Source organism: Triticum dicoccoides, chromosome 5A (genome assembly GCF_002162155.2).
Source record: "Triticum dicoccoides isolate Atlit2015 ecotype Zavitan chromosome 5A, WEW_v2.0, whole genome shotgun sequence".
In the NCBI taxonomy this organism is placed as follows: domain Eukaryota; kingdom Viridiplantae; phylum Streptophyta; class Magnoliopsida; order Poales; family Poaceae; genus Triticum; species Triticum dicoccoides.
This window is the reverse complement of record NC_041388.1, coordinates 696,608,261-696,625,347: the sequence shown is the minus strand read 5'-3', so window position 1 is coordinate 696,625,347 and position 17,087 is coordinate 696,608,261. Positions and strand designations below refer to the sequence as shown.

At 49.0% G+C, this 17,087-nt stretch overlaps 1 protein-coding gene, 1 long non-coding RNA gene and 1 other non-coding gene across 4 annotated transcripts; 2 read left to right on the top strand and 1 right to left on the bottom strand.

Moving 5' to 3' along the window:
* Positions 1-7,301: 7,301 nt before the first annotated feature.
* On the bottom strand, positions 7,302-16,649 carry LOC119300493 (flavin-containing monooxygenase FMO GS-OX-like 4; the record flags this gene model as incomplete). The annotated part of the gene is made up of 4 exons (XM_037577434.1): positions 16,062-16,649; positions 15,600-15,980; positions 13,198-13,219; positions 7,302-7,447 (listed from the first exon to the last, which is right to left on the bottom strand). Coding segments are annotated over exons 1-4 (1,101 nt in total), but the record flags the coding sequence as incomplete, so codon positions are not given.
* LOC119304272 lies at positions 11,172-12,716 on the top strand. Of its 2 annotated transcripts, none has more exons than XR_005148204.1 (2): positions 11,172-12,075; positions 12,413-12,716. It is a non-coding gene; the product is annotated as an uncharacterized LOC119304272 (long non-coding RNA). The 2 variants fall into 2 exon arrangements; XR_005148205.1 differs by having other exon boundaries at positions 12,388-12,716.
* TRNAG-GCC lies at positions 15,200-15,270 on the top strand. Its single transcript has one exon. It is a non-coding gene; the product is annotated as a tRNA-Gly (tRNA).
* Positions 16,650-17,087: the final 438 nt, after the last annotated feature.

The following is a 17,087-nucleotide window of genomic DNA, read 5'->3' as shown; positions in this document are numbered from 1 at the left end:
GCTTCTCCCCACCCCAAGGCCCCATGAGAGGGTAGTATTTCTTCCCCACTTCCTCCACGGACTGGGTTTTCCACTCCACCCATTTGTCCGGGGGCTCATGTTCTACTACGGCCTGAATTTCCACGATCTGGCCCCGAACTTCATTCTCAACATCTCGGCGTTTATCGTCGTGTGCGAGGCTTTCCTCCGCGCCCGCCCTCATTTCGGCCTCTGGCTCAAGACCTTCAACGTCAAGCCCAAGGTGGTGAGCGGCAGCCAGGCGGAGTGCGAAGGCGCCATGGCGGGCAAGATGGCCAACGTCCTATGGTTCGAGGGCTCTTTTGTGGAGACCCTAAAGGGGTGGCAATCCGGGTGGTTTTACATCACCGAGCCACGCGATCCGAAATGGATCGCATCCCCCGAGTTCCGATCCGGACCCCCCACGCGGCTTATGTCCTAAAAAGAGACGGGCCTATCGTGGGGTGACGAAAAAGAGGTGACCGGATTGCAAACGTGCATCCAGTCCCTGGTGAACAAGCCAATCCGGCTTGTTAATGTAATCCAGGTTATGCTCGTCCGCCGGATCCTCCCGTGCCAACAACGGGATTTTAATCTGTGGGAGTTCGACCCGGCGCAGCACCAAACAATTAGCAGGCTCTTCGACACGACATACGAAGATGCCTGGAAGGTGCTATTCAAGGGCGCCGAGGCTCCCGCATCCACTTCCGAGGACCGCGGATACAGCTCGCAGCGTCATGCTAGCGAGGTAAGCTATCTTCACCTTTTACAGGATGTTAAGCTTTTTTCATAGTTTGACTCTATGCGGGATCTAAACCCCCTTACCTTTGACAGGCTTAGCGGGCGATATCCGGACCGATTAACTGTCTGGCTCCGCTGCCCGAAGACCCAACCCCAACTCTACTAGTGAAGCTGCTGGTTTCGGCGCCTTATGTGGTGCCGGAGAAGAAGACCAAGAAGAAGAAGACCACGGGGACTCGAAAGAGTGCCCATAACATGGTGGTGTCGGACTCGTCATCCGACGAGTCCGAGACGCCCTCTTCCCGTGAAAACGAGGAGGAGCAAGAAGAAAACTCTCCCCCCCAGCGGAGTTAGGAGAGAAGAGGAAGGCCGCCCCGACGGAGGAGGCCGAGGGGTCTAGGAAAAGGAAGACCCCTCCGCCGGACTACTCCCCCGACGCCGAAGAGGGCGAAGAGGAGTGACCAAACAGGGCCAAGCGTCCGGCAAAATCGTAAGTTCGGATATCAGAGTAACTCATGATGTTCCTTTGTTGCACAGCTTTCCCTAATGTCGAACGTAATTATGCAGCCTGCCCCGGGCCGAATTCAACGAATCGTCGGGCGGCTCCCTGGACTCATCGGACGTGAACTCAGTTCCGCCCACTGTCTCCCCCCGCACTGCAGACGACGCCAAAGTGGCGTCGCGACAAGCTCCGGGGCAGGAGGAGGTGGTCCCGGAGGAGCCGCAAGGCAACCTCCCAGACTCCAGGAGTGAATGGGATAAGGCCCCCCAGGGCTCCAAGTCTGGCTTTGTGCCGGACACCGCGCCGGAATCTTCCACAGTTCCGGACCGCGGTAGGCGAACTCCTTCCAAGAGGAGCAAGCCTTCTGAGCCGGCGGCCTCCATCCAACCGAAGGTGCCGGACAATCTGCTGGAGGTACTTGACGGCGCCTCCATCGACGAAGGGCACCGTACTATTATGAGTACGGTGATCCAGAAGGTTCGGTCCGCCAAGAGCGGACTGACTGAAGCTTGCGCTAGCCTTCTAACAGGCTTCGAGGTAAGTAAAAATATGTAAAAATATTACCGCATAGACAATAGCCCCTGATGCTCTGTTTGGCGTTCGGAAAGAAAAGCCGAATAGAGGATCTATTAAATTTTGCAGGAGTCTAACAAAAAAGAGTCAATATGCGTATGCAGGCTTCGCTGCTATCCACCGCCGCACTGACTGCAGAGGTGGGTGTCCTAAAGCAGGACCTCGAGCGGACCGAGCAAGAGCTCGGCCTTGCCAAGCGGCGGCTCGAGGAGAAAGAAGGTAAGAAATACCTTACAGAAAAAGTGCCTATAAAAAGGCATGATTGCAAAAAAAAACAGGATTGTACTGCTTATTGTAGGGGCCACGACTGAGGTGGCGACCCTTAAGCAGGCACTGTTTGAGGCCGAAAAGAAAACGGTCGCGGAGCGCACCGAGCGAGACAGACTTGGGGCTCAGGTCGGCGAGGTGCAGCAAGAGCTTCAGGCTCTCATGAAAAAACATGAGAGTTTGGAGCTTGAGTCAAAGGCGCAAGCATCCGAGCTCGCGACGGCCCTTGAGACTGCCAAGTCTGCCAAGGCCGAAGCCCAAAAGGCCCTCCAAGAGTTGGAGGAGATGAGGAAGATAGCAGCGGGTAAGGCATTCTTTATGCAAAGCAGAAATATAAAAGTAAACTACTTGTTACTTACCCGAATCCGGAGCTCTCCAGGGGCATTTGCAGATCTTCCCCACAGCGTATCCGCCGCCGCCGCATTCTACCGAGCTGAAGAGGGCAGCTCGACGGAGAAGGTGTTCTGGTCTCAGTATTCTGAGGCCGGACACCCTGTGCCCTTGAGCGACCAGCTGAAACAGCTGGTCGAGCTCCACAAGGCGGCCGAACAGGCCATGAAGGGCTTCATAGTTCGGCTGTGACCCGGAGAGGCCCTGCCTGGGAGCTATTTCGGGCTGGTGCGGCGGCTGGTGGAGGCCTGTCCGAGGCTCGAGGTCATCAAGCGCTCCGTCTGCATCGAAGGTGCCCGTCGGGCCCTTGCCCGTGCAAAGATGCACTGGGGTAAGCTGGACGGTGAGATGCTTGTGAAGGACGGGCCGCCGCCGGGGAAGGAGCATCGCAAGCCCGAGAACTACTACAAGGATGTTCTTGCAGGTGCCCGCCTTGTGGCGGATGAATGTACCAAGGATGTGATTTTTGAATGAACTCACTCGTGTTTATCCTGTGCGCTGAAAACTTGTTCATATGCGCTAAGCGATGCTTATTGAATTTAAAATATTACTTTTCTGTGCGGCCATTTATCAAAAAATTGGGAGATGGCCAGTCGTCGGCTTCTGCCCCCATGCCACTAGTGCTGGGATGTTCGGGATAAACCTGAGCGCTCTTTTTCCCATAGTTGGGTCCTTCGAGGGAGGCGCTCAGCACAATGAACCAGGCAATCGGACTATAATGCTTGAACACTCTCACTTAGCCATAGAACTCTATAATTTTAAATTTCGGCGAAGACCCTAGTTCGGAAGACCGAGTTCGGGGCGCTATCCACGCCTTCGCCGGACAAAGCCAGCTCCTCGCTCGAAGCGGCATAAGTCTTTAGGGACTCGAAAAACCTCTCGAACAGCGACCGGTCTCTCGCCTCATCATGACAGTCAGTTTTAGCTTTCTCCACTGAGGTGCTTAACCCAGCTGAACCGGGGCACAATCGCAGTGGTTCTCCTAGTGCTACCTTAGCCGATATAGCGGAACGTAAGGCACCAAAACGTAGGAGCCGGGCAAACCCAACTATTGACCCAAATCATGATTCGGAGCCGATGCATATAGTGCTATAAGTTCGGGGTGCCGCACTTGTGAAAGTGTACGGACTTCTCACACCATAATGAGGGGTACTGAAGCCCCTGGCGTGTTTGCCGTACCATGGTGTACGGATGCAATCATGTCATTTAATAAACATATATGTGAAAAGAGGATAATGCAAAAAATAGACAAAAAGCTATGCATTGTTTATAGAGAGGCTATTTATCAAAGCCGAACGATACAAATAGTGCGATAAGCAAAAAGATATTGGACTATTGAACATGTCCTGACCAGGGGCAGGCCGCAGAATTGTATTCAAAACAGGTATACTGCTCGTAACAGAGACCACCTGGGAGTTCCATAATGCGGCATGGCTTGTCTGCCTCCCTGGATCTTGCATCGTTTGTGCGGCAGTCGAATTGCCGAACAGGTCGTCCAAAATATGGAGTCCTGAAAGTAAGAAAAAATTAAAAAAAGAATCCGGCAGCCCCTAGTACGTTTAAGCCGTATTTTGGGCGTGCTGTTATTGTGCCCCTTCCCTTGTGCCCATGGTATTTCAAGGGCGTAGTTATGTACGCGAGGCACTGCTTTCGCTATGTCGCGAGAGCTGGGGTTGGGGCCGCATTGCTACGCTTGCTCAGAGCGTGCCAGGCGGTCCTGCTGTGGGTTTCTCCGGGCGCGCTTGGCAGTGTTTGGCTTTTTAACGGGCGGACTAGAGAATTGCCTAAGAAGACTACTTTGTACTTCCGCTGCGAGAGCCGCCGTGTGCTCCTCCGTACGGAGGGAGCGTTCGGTGTTTCCGTTGACCGTGATTACTCCTCGAGGGCCTGGCATCTTGAGCTTGAGATATGCGTAGTACGGCACCGCATTGAACTTTGCGAATGCGATTCGTTCGAGCAGGGCGTGATAGCCACTGCGAAACGGGACTATATTGAAGATTAACTCTTCGCTTCGGAAATTGTCCGGGGATCCGAAGACCACGTCAAGTGTTATTGAGCCTGTAAAGTTGGCTTCTACACCTGGTATAACGCCTTTAAAGGTCGTTTTTGTGGGCTTAATCCTTGAGGGATCTATGCCCATTTTCTGCACTGTATCCTGGTAAAGCAGGTTCAGGCTACTGCCGCCGTCCATGAGGACTCTTGTGAGATGAAATCCGTCGATGATTGGGTCGAGAACCAATGCGGCGAAGCCGCCATGATGGATGCTAGTGGGATGGTCCCTTCGATCAAAAGTGATCGGGCAGGAGGACCATGGGTTGAACTTTGGGGCGACTGGCTCCATCGCGTATACGTCCCGTAGCGCACGCTTCCGCTCCCTCTTGGGAATGTGGGTTGCGTATATCATGTTCACCGTCCGCACTTGTGGGGGAAAGCCCTTCTGTCCATTGTTGTTCGGCGGCCTGGGCTCCTCCTCGTCGTCGCTGTGCAGCCCCTTGTCTTTGTTTTCGGCTCTTAACTTGCCTGCCTGCTTGAACACCCAACAATCCTTGTTAGTGTGATTGGCTGGTCTTTCAGGGGTGCCATGTATCTGGCACAAGCGGTCGAGTATTCGGTCCAAACTGGACGGGCCCTGAGTATTCTTTTTGAATGGCTTTTTCCGCTGACTGGATTTATAGCCTCTGAATCCGGCATTGACTGCCGTGTCTTCATTGCTGTCGCTGTTAACGCGGTGTTTTTGCTTATTCTGACGTGTCCTGCCACTTTTGTCCTTGGTATCCGAATTACCAGGGTTCTTTGATAAGTTGTTACTGCGAGCTAGCCAGCTGTCTTCTCCCGCGCAAAAGCGGGTCATGAGTGTCGTGAGGGCTGCCATAGATTTCGGCTTTTCCTGTCCCAGGTGCCGGGTGAGCCACTCGTCGTGGATGTTATACTTGAAGGCTGCTAGGGCCTCTGCGTCCGGACAGTCGACTATCTGGTTTTTCTTTTTTAGGAACCGTGTCCAGAATTGCCTGGCTGATTCCTCTGGCTGCTGAATTATGTGGCTTAAGTCGTCGGCATCCGGTGGTCGCACGTAAGTGCCCTGGAAGTTGTCGAGGAATGCGGCTTCCAGGTCCTCCCAAGAACCGATTGAGTCTGCTGGCAAGCTGTTAAGCCAATGCCGGGCCGGTCCTTTAAGTTTGAGCGAGAGGTATTTGATGGCGTGTAGATCATCGCCGCGTGCCATGTGGATGTGAAGGAGATAATCCTCGATCCATACCGCCGGATCTGTTGTGCCATCGTATGATTCGATGTTTACGGGTTTGAAACCCTCTGGGATTTTATGATCCATTACTTCATCCGCGAAGCATAGCGGGTGTGCGGCGCCTCGGTACTGGGCTATATCACGACGCAGCTCGGAAGAGCTATGTCTGTTGTGTTCGGCCCGGCCGGATTTGTTGTATCCGGAGTGAAGATCATCGTCACGTGCCGTAGGGCACCTGCGCGATCCGTAGATCGATCTTGTTTGTCTTGCCTTATCCTCCAGTACGTCTCGCAGGTCTGGCGCATTTTCCCGTGCCTTAGTTGAGCGGCGTCGGGACATGGCTTGGGTGGAGGGCCGAGAGGCCTCTCTGTCGCGGCCGCAAGGTGGCCGGTCTGTCATGTTGTGCGCTGGTGATGTAGGTGCTTCCTCCTCTGATCGGGGTAGCGGCCTGCGCTTTGGGTAACTCTTGGAGGGGCGTTCGAGTTCATACTCTTCGGCCGCAAGGACTTCAGTCCATCTGTCAGCTAGCAAATCTTGGTCAGCTCTAAGTTGTTGCTACTTTTTCTTGAGGCTGCTTGCCGTGGCTAAAAGCCTGCGTTTGAAACGCTCTTGTTCGGCGGGGTCTGATGGTACGACGAATTCGTCGTCATCGAGGCTTGCCTCGTCTTCGGAGGGAGGCATATAGTTATCATCCTTGACCTCTCGGTCTGCCGCTCTCTCATGAGGGCTGGCTTCTCCATCTTCCTGTGCCGAATCTTGCTGGGGTGGGTGTTCTTCGACGCTATCCGGGGTAGTATTATTTCCCGTGCCGGAATCACCGTTTTTGCTTTGGCGGGATTTAGAGCGGCGCCGCTGACGCCGGCGCTTTGGCTGTTTCTTGGAGGTGTCATCCCCCGCTGTTCCATCGCCATCTCCATCTTTTGGAGTATACACCATATATATGTCATATGACGAGGTGGCCTTCCAACGCCCTACAGGTGTTGGTTCCTATTCGTCTCCTACATCGTCGTCCATACCGTCGATGTCTTCGGAGCCAAAGTCAAGCATGTCGGTTAAATCGTCGACAGTGGCTACAAAGTGGGTGGTGGGTGGGCTTTGAACTTCTTCATCGTCCGTATCCCATCCTCGCTGACCGTAATCCGGCCAGGGCTCTCCTGATAAAGAGAGAGACTTGAGAGAATTCAGGATGTCGCCAAAAGGCGAGTGCTGAAAGATGTCCGCGGCAGTGAACTCCATTATCGGCGCCCATTCGGATTCGATTGGCAGGGGCACGGGGGGTTCGGAGTCCGGGGAGGAGTCCGGATCCGCGGAGTCACGGGTCATGCAGAGTGCGGGGCTGGCGTTCGGCTCGATCGCCTTTGAGATCGCAGCCCCCGAGGTGACGTCCAACCGCTCATCCTCGATTGGCGCAATAGGCTCCGAGTTAGGGGTCGAAACCGGTGCGTGTGCGGCCTCCAGGACACTGTCCGGAGGCAGAGCTAGATCATGCCCCTCGAGATAGTGCGGCGCGCTCGGCCGTGGCTCGAACCCGTCGAAGATCAAGTCTCCGCGGATGTCAGCCATGTAGTTTAAGCTTCCAAACCTGACTTGATGGCCAGGGGCGTAGCTTTCGATCTGCTCCAGGTGGCCAAGCGAATTGGCCCGCAGTGCGAAGCCGCCGAAGACGAAGATCTGTCCGGGGGCAAAAGTCTCACCCTGGACCTCATCGTTGTTGATGATCAAGGGAGCCATCGGGCCTAAAGGCGACGACACAGAGGAACTCTCAATGAAAGCACCAATGTCGGTGTCAAAACCGGCGGATCTCGGGTAGGGGGTCTCGAACTGTGCGTCAAGGCCGGATGGTAACAAAAGACAAGGGACACGATGTTTTTACCCAGGTTCGGGCCCTCTCGATGGAGGTAATACCCTACTCCTGCTTGATTAATATTGATGATATGGGTAGTACAAGAGTAGATATAACACGAGATCAAGGAGGCTAAACCCTAGAAGCTAGCCTATGGTATGATTGTTGTATATGGAGTTGATGTCCTACGGACTACAACGCTTCGGTTTATATAGACACCGGATAGGGTTAAGGTTACACAGAGTCGGTTACAATGGTAGGAGATCTTGAATATCCGCATCGCCAAGCTTGCCTTCCACGCCAAGGAAAGTTCCATCCGGACACAGGATGGAGTCTTCAATCTTGTATCTTCATAGTCCTGGAGTCCGGCTGAAGGTATAGTCCGGCTACCCGAACACCCCCTAATCTAGGACTCTCTCAGGTGTGTTAGACCAACATACAAGGTTAACTCATTCACACGTCACCAAGAGCTTGAGAAGAGGGCATGTACACGCTCGCTTCGTCACTCCTCCATAGACGTTGTCACTTCGTCTCTTCCTACGTGTTTCATCTAGAGATGGTACTTTTATTGTACATACATGTTTTGATGTCAAGTATTTTTGTTGGTTCGGTCATCATGTTTAATCTAGTAGTCATGATTTATAAATCGCGTTTCTAGATTAAACTTAATAAGAATTTGCTCAAGTATTCAACAATTCAAAAACCTGATATGTGTAGGCAATTTCCTCAAATTGTTTTTGATGTGACACTCGAGCCTAGTGTGCGTGACGGTGCGAATTAAAAGAGGTGGCTTCTGAGAGTAGTTCTTTTTTGCTTACCACCACCTGTTTCATGCCTCCAAGGGCAAGCCAGAAGGACTGCTTAGCAAGCATTCCAGGCTACAGACATCCTCTTGGAGGTGCTATTCTAAGTGTTTTTAGCCACAAGAGTGTCGATACCTTCATGATCATTATGGGCGATAAGGATATATGGGATGCATGGGAGGTCATCTTTGGGCTCTTGGACGCATAAAGTGAGTTTGTATGTCATGGGGCAATACCATGACAACAAGATGGGTGATGACTGCTTCGTAGTTGAGCACGCTCATGAGATAAGTCACTCACTAAGGCACTTGACCATTTGAGCCGTGTGTTTACCGGACAAGTTTATTGTCAAGAGGTTTTAATTGTCAAGCTTCATCGTTCGTCGAGGAATTTTGCTACTTTTCTGAAGCACGGGAGACAACAAGTTTCTGTTTTCAATTTTCATTGGCACTCTTAATGTGGAAGAGAAGACGAAAACAAAAGATACACATGCTTGTTTCCATGAGGGGACTTCTAATGCCAACTTGGTGAACGAGAAGTATTTCTAGTACCGCTAAATAATATTGTACGACGAATCTAGAAAGCATAGCATGAACAGATAATTCAAAAGAATATGACAATTTTCCTGCTAGGTGTCAGTCCTATCTGAAATCCCGTGAGTGCTTTCTCTCACGACATGCATGCTCTATCTTCCACAGTCTTATTACAGCCTCCTGTAACTATGAAGATAATTTTGAACTCGTAACTTAACTTTGTGTTTTTTGTGGTGAAACTAAACCATCAGGCTCAAGTCCTAAACATGGCATCATTGTTTGCATTTTACTATTGCGCCAAGTATAAGCTGGCCCACTAACCAATGTCAAAGAAACCACAGTTCTTAATCAAGGCATAGAAGGCCGACATACGATAATAATTTACGTTAGCATTGCATTTGTCAATATGATATAGGATATCATTCATGTCGCCCGTACATGTCATCGGCTTGCCTAGATATAGCATATCATTTGACAATAAATTCACAACCTAATCCCGGACAGCCTTGGTTTAACGGTGTTGTGGATCACCATACATGCAAACTAAACCAAACTCAATACCCGAGGCCCTATGAGGTACATTAGCCAAGGCAGGGTAAAAAAAACTACATTAGCTAAGATAGCATTGAGTCCTCTTATTCGTCGCTCAATACGACAAAGCCTATATGAACCAAAAGTGGAGTGGCCCATTTACGTCGCCCTTTTTTTCCACTAAAATTATATTAAAAGGTTAAGAAATTTTGTGAACAAATAGAAAAGAAATCCGAGAATATGCTCATCAAAATATTGTTAAAAGAAGTTCAAATATTGAATAAATGTATTATGAAAATTTGACAAGATGTTCCTAGTGTATTGAAGAGTGTTCCTCATACATTTGGGAAAATATTTACTGTGCAACAACTAATTATAAAATAAAAAGGTAGATAAATACAAATAAAGAAAAAGGAAACATAGAAAGAAGGATTAAAAACCGAAAGAAAACAGAGAAGCTGAGACAAAAGCACAAAGGAAAGGAACCGAACTGTAACCAAAAACGAAAAGGGAAACACATAATAAAGACAAACCAATCCCCATTGTTGGCCGCCGAGGAAACCAAGAACATTGGATCCAAAAATATCACAGAGAGGATCGGTAATTCACGTAAGGGGATCCTAACAAACCATGGGTTGAGCTAGGGAGGGCATCTTCTCCATAGCATTTTAAATTGCACAAACCAGTTTGACTGTACAAGGGAGCTCACTTTGGTTTGATATTTAATCAAGAAGAAAATGGCCCCTCAGTTCAAATTATGGCCTAGTACAAAGTTGTAATTATCTAGTTTTTCCTTTTTATGTTTACATGTGTTTTCTTTTAGGAAATGATTCCCCTCAACTGGCTAATTTTCTGGCTCCCATCCGCCGCCTCACTCGCACAACACGTATCCCACGAGACATGCTCTTGGCTCCCGATGATTCTTTTGCAACTTCTGCAACATCACCAATGTTGCAGAAGTTTCTCCCGTAACATCAGTTATGTTGCAAAAAGGTGGAGATGACAAAAAAATTTGCAACAAAATCCGGGTTGCAAAAAATAAAAAATTCTACAACAAGACCTCTGATATGCCATATCAGACAGCCCGCAAGCTGGCCGATCTTTTCAAAAAGATGAGACGGCGGACATGTACCATGCCCTTTTAATTTTTTAGCTAGATTTGGCTTGCCCTAGGCCACAATGTACAGATTGGTTTCCATACAATTTTATTGTATGTGGGCAATGCTCTACTGTTGCAGGCCAGAAAAATACATGGCCATTTTTGAAATTGTATGAACATATATTTTAAAGCATGACAATTTTATTACATTACAAAGAAAACATTTTATGCAAATACATGCATTTTGTTAATACATGATTTTTTTGTAAATGTAATGAACATATTTTATACATGCGAACATTGTTTTTAATTACATGAACATCTTAGAAAGTGAGTGCACACTTTTAAAATTACACGAACACTTTATTTTAATTTTTTGAAAAATGCTTTATTTAAATGGTGTTTTGAAATATATGTGAACATTTGTTAACTACACCAAGATGTTTCAAAATACGTTTTTTTGTTAGGCAAGGTGTTTCAAAATACGTGAAAACGATGATTATGATGATAAACCAGTGCACGAATGCCTCAACAGAAGAAAAGAAAAAGGGAACGAGTGCGCGTGGGCTGTTGGGCCGTCATTCCAAAACGCGAGGGTTGTTGAGACGGGACGGGGGTGAGCGGCGCCGTGCATATATATGGCAGCGCCCATCCCACAAACCCTAACCCGAGAGCTCCACGCCACGAGAGGAGGGCGGCGGCCGCCCGCGCGCATTCAGATTCAGGCAGCGCGCCGTGTTGTTCGCCGGCGGCTGCGACGACGGGTTGCAGCGGGTCGAGGTTCGTCCGCCCTCTCTCTTACGCCCCGACGGCCCCCACGCCACGGACGGCGCCCTTCCCGGCGGACGCGCACCACCTGTTCGCCCGACGGCCGAACCAGCCCGCTCCGATGCCCGGGCGCGCTCTGGACGGCAGCGCGCCGCCGCCCTCCGCCACCGCCGAAGTAATAAGGCATAGAGAAGAAAGTCCTCTGGTTGAAATTGTCCATAGCATCATCCATCCTACCATTCAACGGCGACGGCTGCTGCCCCACGGTGGGTAGGATGGCCGGTGCTATGGGTAGCTTCAACCCGATTGTTCGTGCCACACCCCCGTCCGTCGTGAGTCAAGCAGGGAGCCAATCCTCTGGTTGAATTTGAACATAGCATCAGCATCGGCCGTTCAACTGCGGGCGGTGGTAGTGGTTGCTGCCTTTCGGCGCTGGTGCTATGGATAGATTCAACCGGATGGTTGTGACATACCCGATTGAAAGAAGAAGCTTTGCTCCCGCGCACATCCAGGCCGGTGGGATTAGAGTGCCCTGGTGGCGGCCGAACCGGTCCATCGTCGACTGCGGGGAGCCAATCCTCTGGTTGAACTTGTCCATAGCATCATCCATCTTGCTGTTCTACCGAGGTAGCCGCTGCCCTTTTGCGCGATGTGTACAATGGCTGGTGCTATGGGTAAATTCGACCAGATGGTTGGCATCCCAATTGAAAGAAGGATCCTTGCTGAGTTTTTCTGCATCATACAACCTGCCATCGACTCTGATAGACTCCATTTGCTTGCAGAAAGGGTAAGATGGATGTTTGCTCTGGACGTATAATTGGACGCAGTTCCCTTTGGTTGCCTGATTAAGTGTTATGTATTCTAATTTGAATCTGCCTTGCTCTAACTAAATATTCTATTATCCACAAAAGAAGTGCCAATAGACTTTGATACTCCTTTTGCATACTGCGTAGGACGGATGTATTCCATCGGATGATTCATATTTGTGTACACCCGAATGCAGTAGTTGCCTGATTTATGGATGGTTGTTGGACTCATCCTGACTCTAGTTTTAAACAAGTTATAAAATCTAGACCTAATGAACTCCTTGTTTTTACAGTTATAATCTGCATCCATTGTCCCAGGTACCAAGATCTGGACAGTGCAAAGGTGATGAGGAGGGGAGGAGTCTATTGGATTGAAAGTAGTAGAATTTCCCTGGTGTTTAAGGTGTCTGTACAATGTCCTGTGACATGGTTCATGTGTTTTGGTTGTCTTTTGTGTTTTGTCTTTTGAGTTCTGCTAGAATTTTTTGCAGCTAACCTGGGGTCTTCTGCGCATCTTAGTTCTGTAAGTGTGCAAGCTTTAGAAGGTCAGAAAGCTCCACTATGTATGGGATTTGTACGATTCTGAACTGAAAATTCTTTAGAAGGTCAGAAAGCTCCACTATGTATCAGTAGAACTGAAAATCCTCTGGTTGAATTTGTCCATAGCATCATCCATCCTACCATTCAATGGTGGCTGATGCTGCCCAACGGTGGGTAGGTGGCTGGTGCTATGGATAGCTTCAACCCGATGTTGGTGACATACCCCCGTCGGTCGTAAGTCAAGCAGGGAGCCAATCCTCTGGTTGAATTTTTCCATAGCATCAGCACCGGCCATTCAACTCTGGTGGTAGTAGTTGCTGCCTTTTGGCGCTGGTGCTATTGATAAATTCAACCGGATGGTTGTGCATACCAATTGAAAGAAGGAGCCTCGCTTAGAGCTAAATCAGCCGATAATCAGTTTGAAGCTGGGAGCCAATTTTCTCGTTGAGTTTGCAGAGAGCATCCATCCATCCCGCCGTCCAGCTGTGGTAGCTGCTACCCTCTTGCACAATGCGTAAGACGGCTGATGCTCTGGATAAACTCAACCTGATGGTTGTGCATACCCGAGTGAAAGAATAAGCCTTGCTTAAAGTTATAAGTGAGCCGACAGTCAGTTTGAAGCAGAGCGTCATCTCATCTCGGTCACTTGGTTGAATTTTCTTATATCATCATACAGCCTGCCTTTGGACTCTGATGCTCTTTTTGCAGAATGGGTAGGATGGATGTTGCTGTGGACCAATTCCACTGGATGATTCTTGTTATTCGTCTACTACTGGACAGTTCCTCTTAGTTACCTTTTTCATGGTTATTGTACTCATGCTGACTCTAACTGAATATTCTGTTATCTAGAAAAAAGATAGTTGAAATCTAGACCTAAATCTTGTTATTATTCTTGTTTTTACAGTTTGAAGCTGCATACATGGTACCATGGTCCGAAGGACCAAAATCTGGACAGTGCAAAACTTTGAACAGGGTTCATATGTATGGGTTGTCTTGCAGGTTCAGTTTGCTGTGGCGAATTCTTCTGGAATTTCTTGCGCAAACTTACAAGTTCAATTTTCTATAAGTGTGCATAGTTTAGAAGGTCAGAAACTCATTCATGCATGCAATTTGTACCATTCTAAACTGAAAATTTGTATCTCAAAATTATTGAGGGCCATATACAAAATTACTGGATGCTAGATAAAAATCCTTTTTTCCAAATACAAAAAGCCTGCACCAGATATGTTATTTTGGAATCATTGACACATGAAGTAAGTGCAGTCGTGAAACACTGTTTTTTGAGACCCTCTATTTCTACTCAGTATTAGTCTATATGCACAACAAGCTCCTTTGTGCTGGATGATATAAAGATTGCATGTCAGATATTTGTTTGAGCCATTTTCCTGTCAGTGGAATCATTCAAGTCAGTTGTAAGATCATGTTTCTGAAGTTTGGTGCATTTTAACCTCCTATACATGTTTGGTATGAAAAGGAGCTTGACATTGACCCTTGTCAATTTTTAGTGACGGCCTTCTAAATTAGCGCAGCAAAGGAAAAATACTCTTATTACTTGCTAGTCATTGTAATTTTGTTGAAAGATGTTGTATCTGGAAGCGTGTATAATTTTCAGTCGAACAGTTCCATATACCGTATAGTACTACCTGTGTTCCTAAATTTTTGGCAACTGCCAAGATGTCTTATATTTGGAAACAAAGGATTTAGATGTTAATTTATGTGAACTGATTTTTTTTTTTGAGGAAATGAATTCTTATATTTGATCTTCATATGTTCATTTTCGTTCCAATGCACGGGCACAACAGGAAACAAGATATGGTTGCTTCTACGCATGTTATTTCTATTGCTGTTTGTTCAATTGCTATTTTTTCAACAGGAAACAGCATGAATTCCCACTTCCTTCTATGCATGCTGTTTGTTCAATCCCTTTTGATTTTGAATGGAGTAAGCAAGATCTGGTTCGCAAAAATGTCCTATATATTGTGAAGAGTATCATATATCTTGTTCATAGAAATTATTGCCATATGCAAGATTGCATTCACTTTTGTGTTGTATATAGTTGACTTCGTTTTTCATTTTTATAACTAACCCAAAGAAAGAAAAAGTGAAACCAGAACCAAAATTGAAAAGAATTTGTTACACAGCCAAGCATTGCACCCATGTTTGGCATCCTCAACCAGCTATCTGTCGAATCTATGTCCCCCATCCGTGGACAGAATTATGTCTACAGGATAGCTACCATATCTACGATGCGAGCACAGATTGCTGCTCTTTGATCTTCAAAGTTTTCTTCTGTCCCTATGCATAATTTTGTAATTGACAGAGAAGTGATGTGTATGGCCACGAAGAGAAGTGAAAAACAAATGCATTGTGGTCTACAGGTTTCCTTGCTCACCTCAAGATCGAGTTCCATGATTTGGTTTAGGATCCTTTTCTTCTTTCTGGCAGCATAATGTGTTGAAGGATGTAAATGGACTCATCAAAGTGGGTACCTATTTATATTTTTTTCTCCAAAAAGGTTTGCTAGATCTGAAATTGGTGGAATGTTCAAATAAATCACTCATCAAAGCACCAGTGGTCTAGTGGTAGAATAGTACCCTGCCACGGTACAGACCCGGGTTCGATTCCCGGCTGGTGCATTATCTATTTTTTTTCCTTGGCCTGCTTAGTCACTTTTTTGTTGATATAATTTTAGTTCACACATTCTCTATTTTTTCCCCATATTTGTGTGTCCTATTTCTGCTTTGCACTCACTTCATCACTCAAATCTTGATGTCAGGCACAAAAGTTATTGCCATTGCGGAGAAGATCGAAGAATCATATGCTCCCTCCGTAAACAAATATAAGAGCGTTTAGATCACTATTTTAATGTACATTAGAGGTACTTGGCGAGATCACGGTGCGCTTGTTCCAGCAGTTGGGCATCCCCGTCCCACTCGTCCCGATAACTCTCGGGCCGGTCCCTCACCCTGCCTCTGGCCGCGACATAGATCGCCTTCCTCCACTCCTCGATCCTCTCCAGCCCGCACCGCTCAACCAACCAATCCTCATACTCGAACAGGCTTGCGCCGAGGTCATGGGTGAACCTCTTGGGGCGTCCACAGGCCTCCATGTCTGTGTAGAATGCCGCCACGTCCTGCATCATCTCCTTCGGCGGCGGGAGTTCGATCCTCCCCGACAGAACCCCAGCCACCCAGCTGCTCTGGAGCTGGAACACCAGGAAAGGGATCGCCTTGAATGGCAGTCCGATGAAGGAGATGCGAGGGGCCAGCCGCGGCGGGAACACGTGCTTGTACAGCGGGCCGACACGGTTGTCGTCGACGGCGACGACACCTGCCTCCTCGTCATCCTCATGGATCGTTCATGGATCGACCGCCATGAAATTTTTACTAGTAACTTCGCTGACCACTGAGCAGTACTACGTGCATACTAGCTTACCGGCGATCTCGGCGAGGCGGGGCTCGGCGAAGTGGCCGTTGCAGACGACGACGGCGTCGAACACCTCCGACTGCTCCTCCTCCTCCTGCAGTTCGCCGCCAGCGTCGGCGCCGGCGAGCTTCCTCCTGCAGTACGACACGCTCCAGCTCGCGTCCCCGCTGCGCCGGACGCTGACCACCTCCGCCTCGAGCCGGATCAGCCCGTGGAGATCGAACCACCGAGCGAACGCCTGGAGGTACCGGAGCACCTCCTGGTGCCCGGGGAACCTGCGCGGGTCAACGGAGTCCTCGTCGGCGACGAAGGGGAAGTCGAGGAAGCCCATGCACTCGCGGGGAAGGTTGGTGCGGAGGGACGCGTAGAGGCTCCCGTGGACGCCGCCGGCGCCGAGCGGCTCCGCCGACGCCTCGCCATTGTACAGCCAGGTGCCGCCGACGCCGGCCGCGCGCTCGAAGACGACTGGCGAGTGGCCCTCCCGCAGCAGCTCCCGCGCCGCCACCAGGCCCGCGGCCCCCGCGCCGATCACGGCGACGCGGCGCGATGGCATCGGAGGAAGAGGAGCGCGAGCAAAGTCTCCTGTTCTCGCCGTGGCGTGACTTGCTTTGTCCATGTGGAGCACTTGATCGAGCTGCCCATTTTTCTATTCTCTTTCTCTTATACAGCGAGCCGCCTCTTTGTTTTCAGAGCTTCCGTCCAACTCGTGGTTTATACTACTATTTACTAGCAGAATACCCGTGCATTACTACTGGCTATCCACCATGTTATTTTCAACATACGGGTCCAACACAAAAAGCTCATCCCATGATGCATCTTCCCCTTTTCTGTCGAAACCTTCCCTTCCCGCTCGGTTTTCCGTTGCAGCGGGACATTTCTTGCTGGAGCCACTTTCTTTAAAACCAGATAACGTCCACCTCATCTTCATCGTGCATTGCAATAGGGATGGAATTTTTCATGTTTATAATATAACAAAGTGGGTTAACCTAACACATATTGTTGACATAAAACAACAAGTAACTATAGA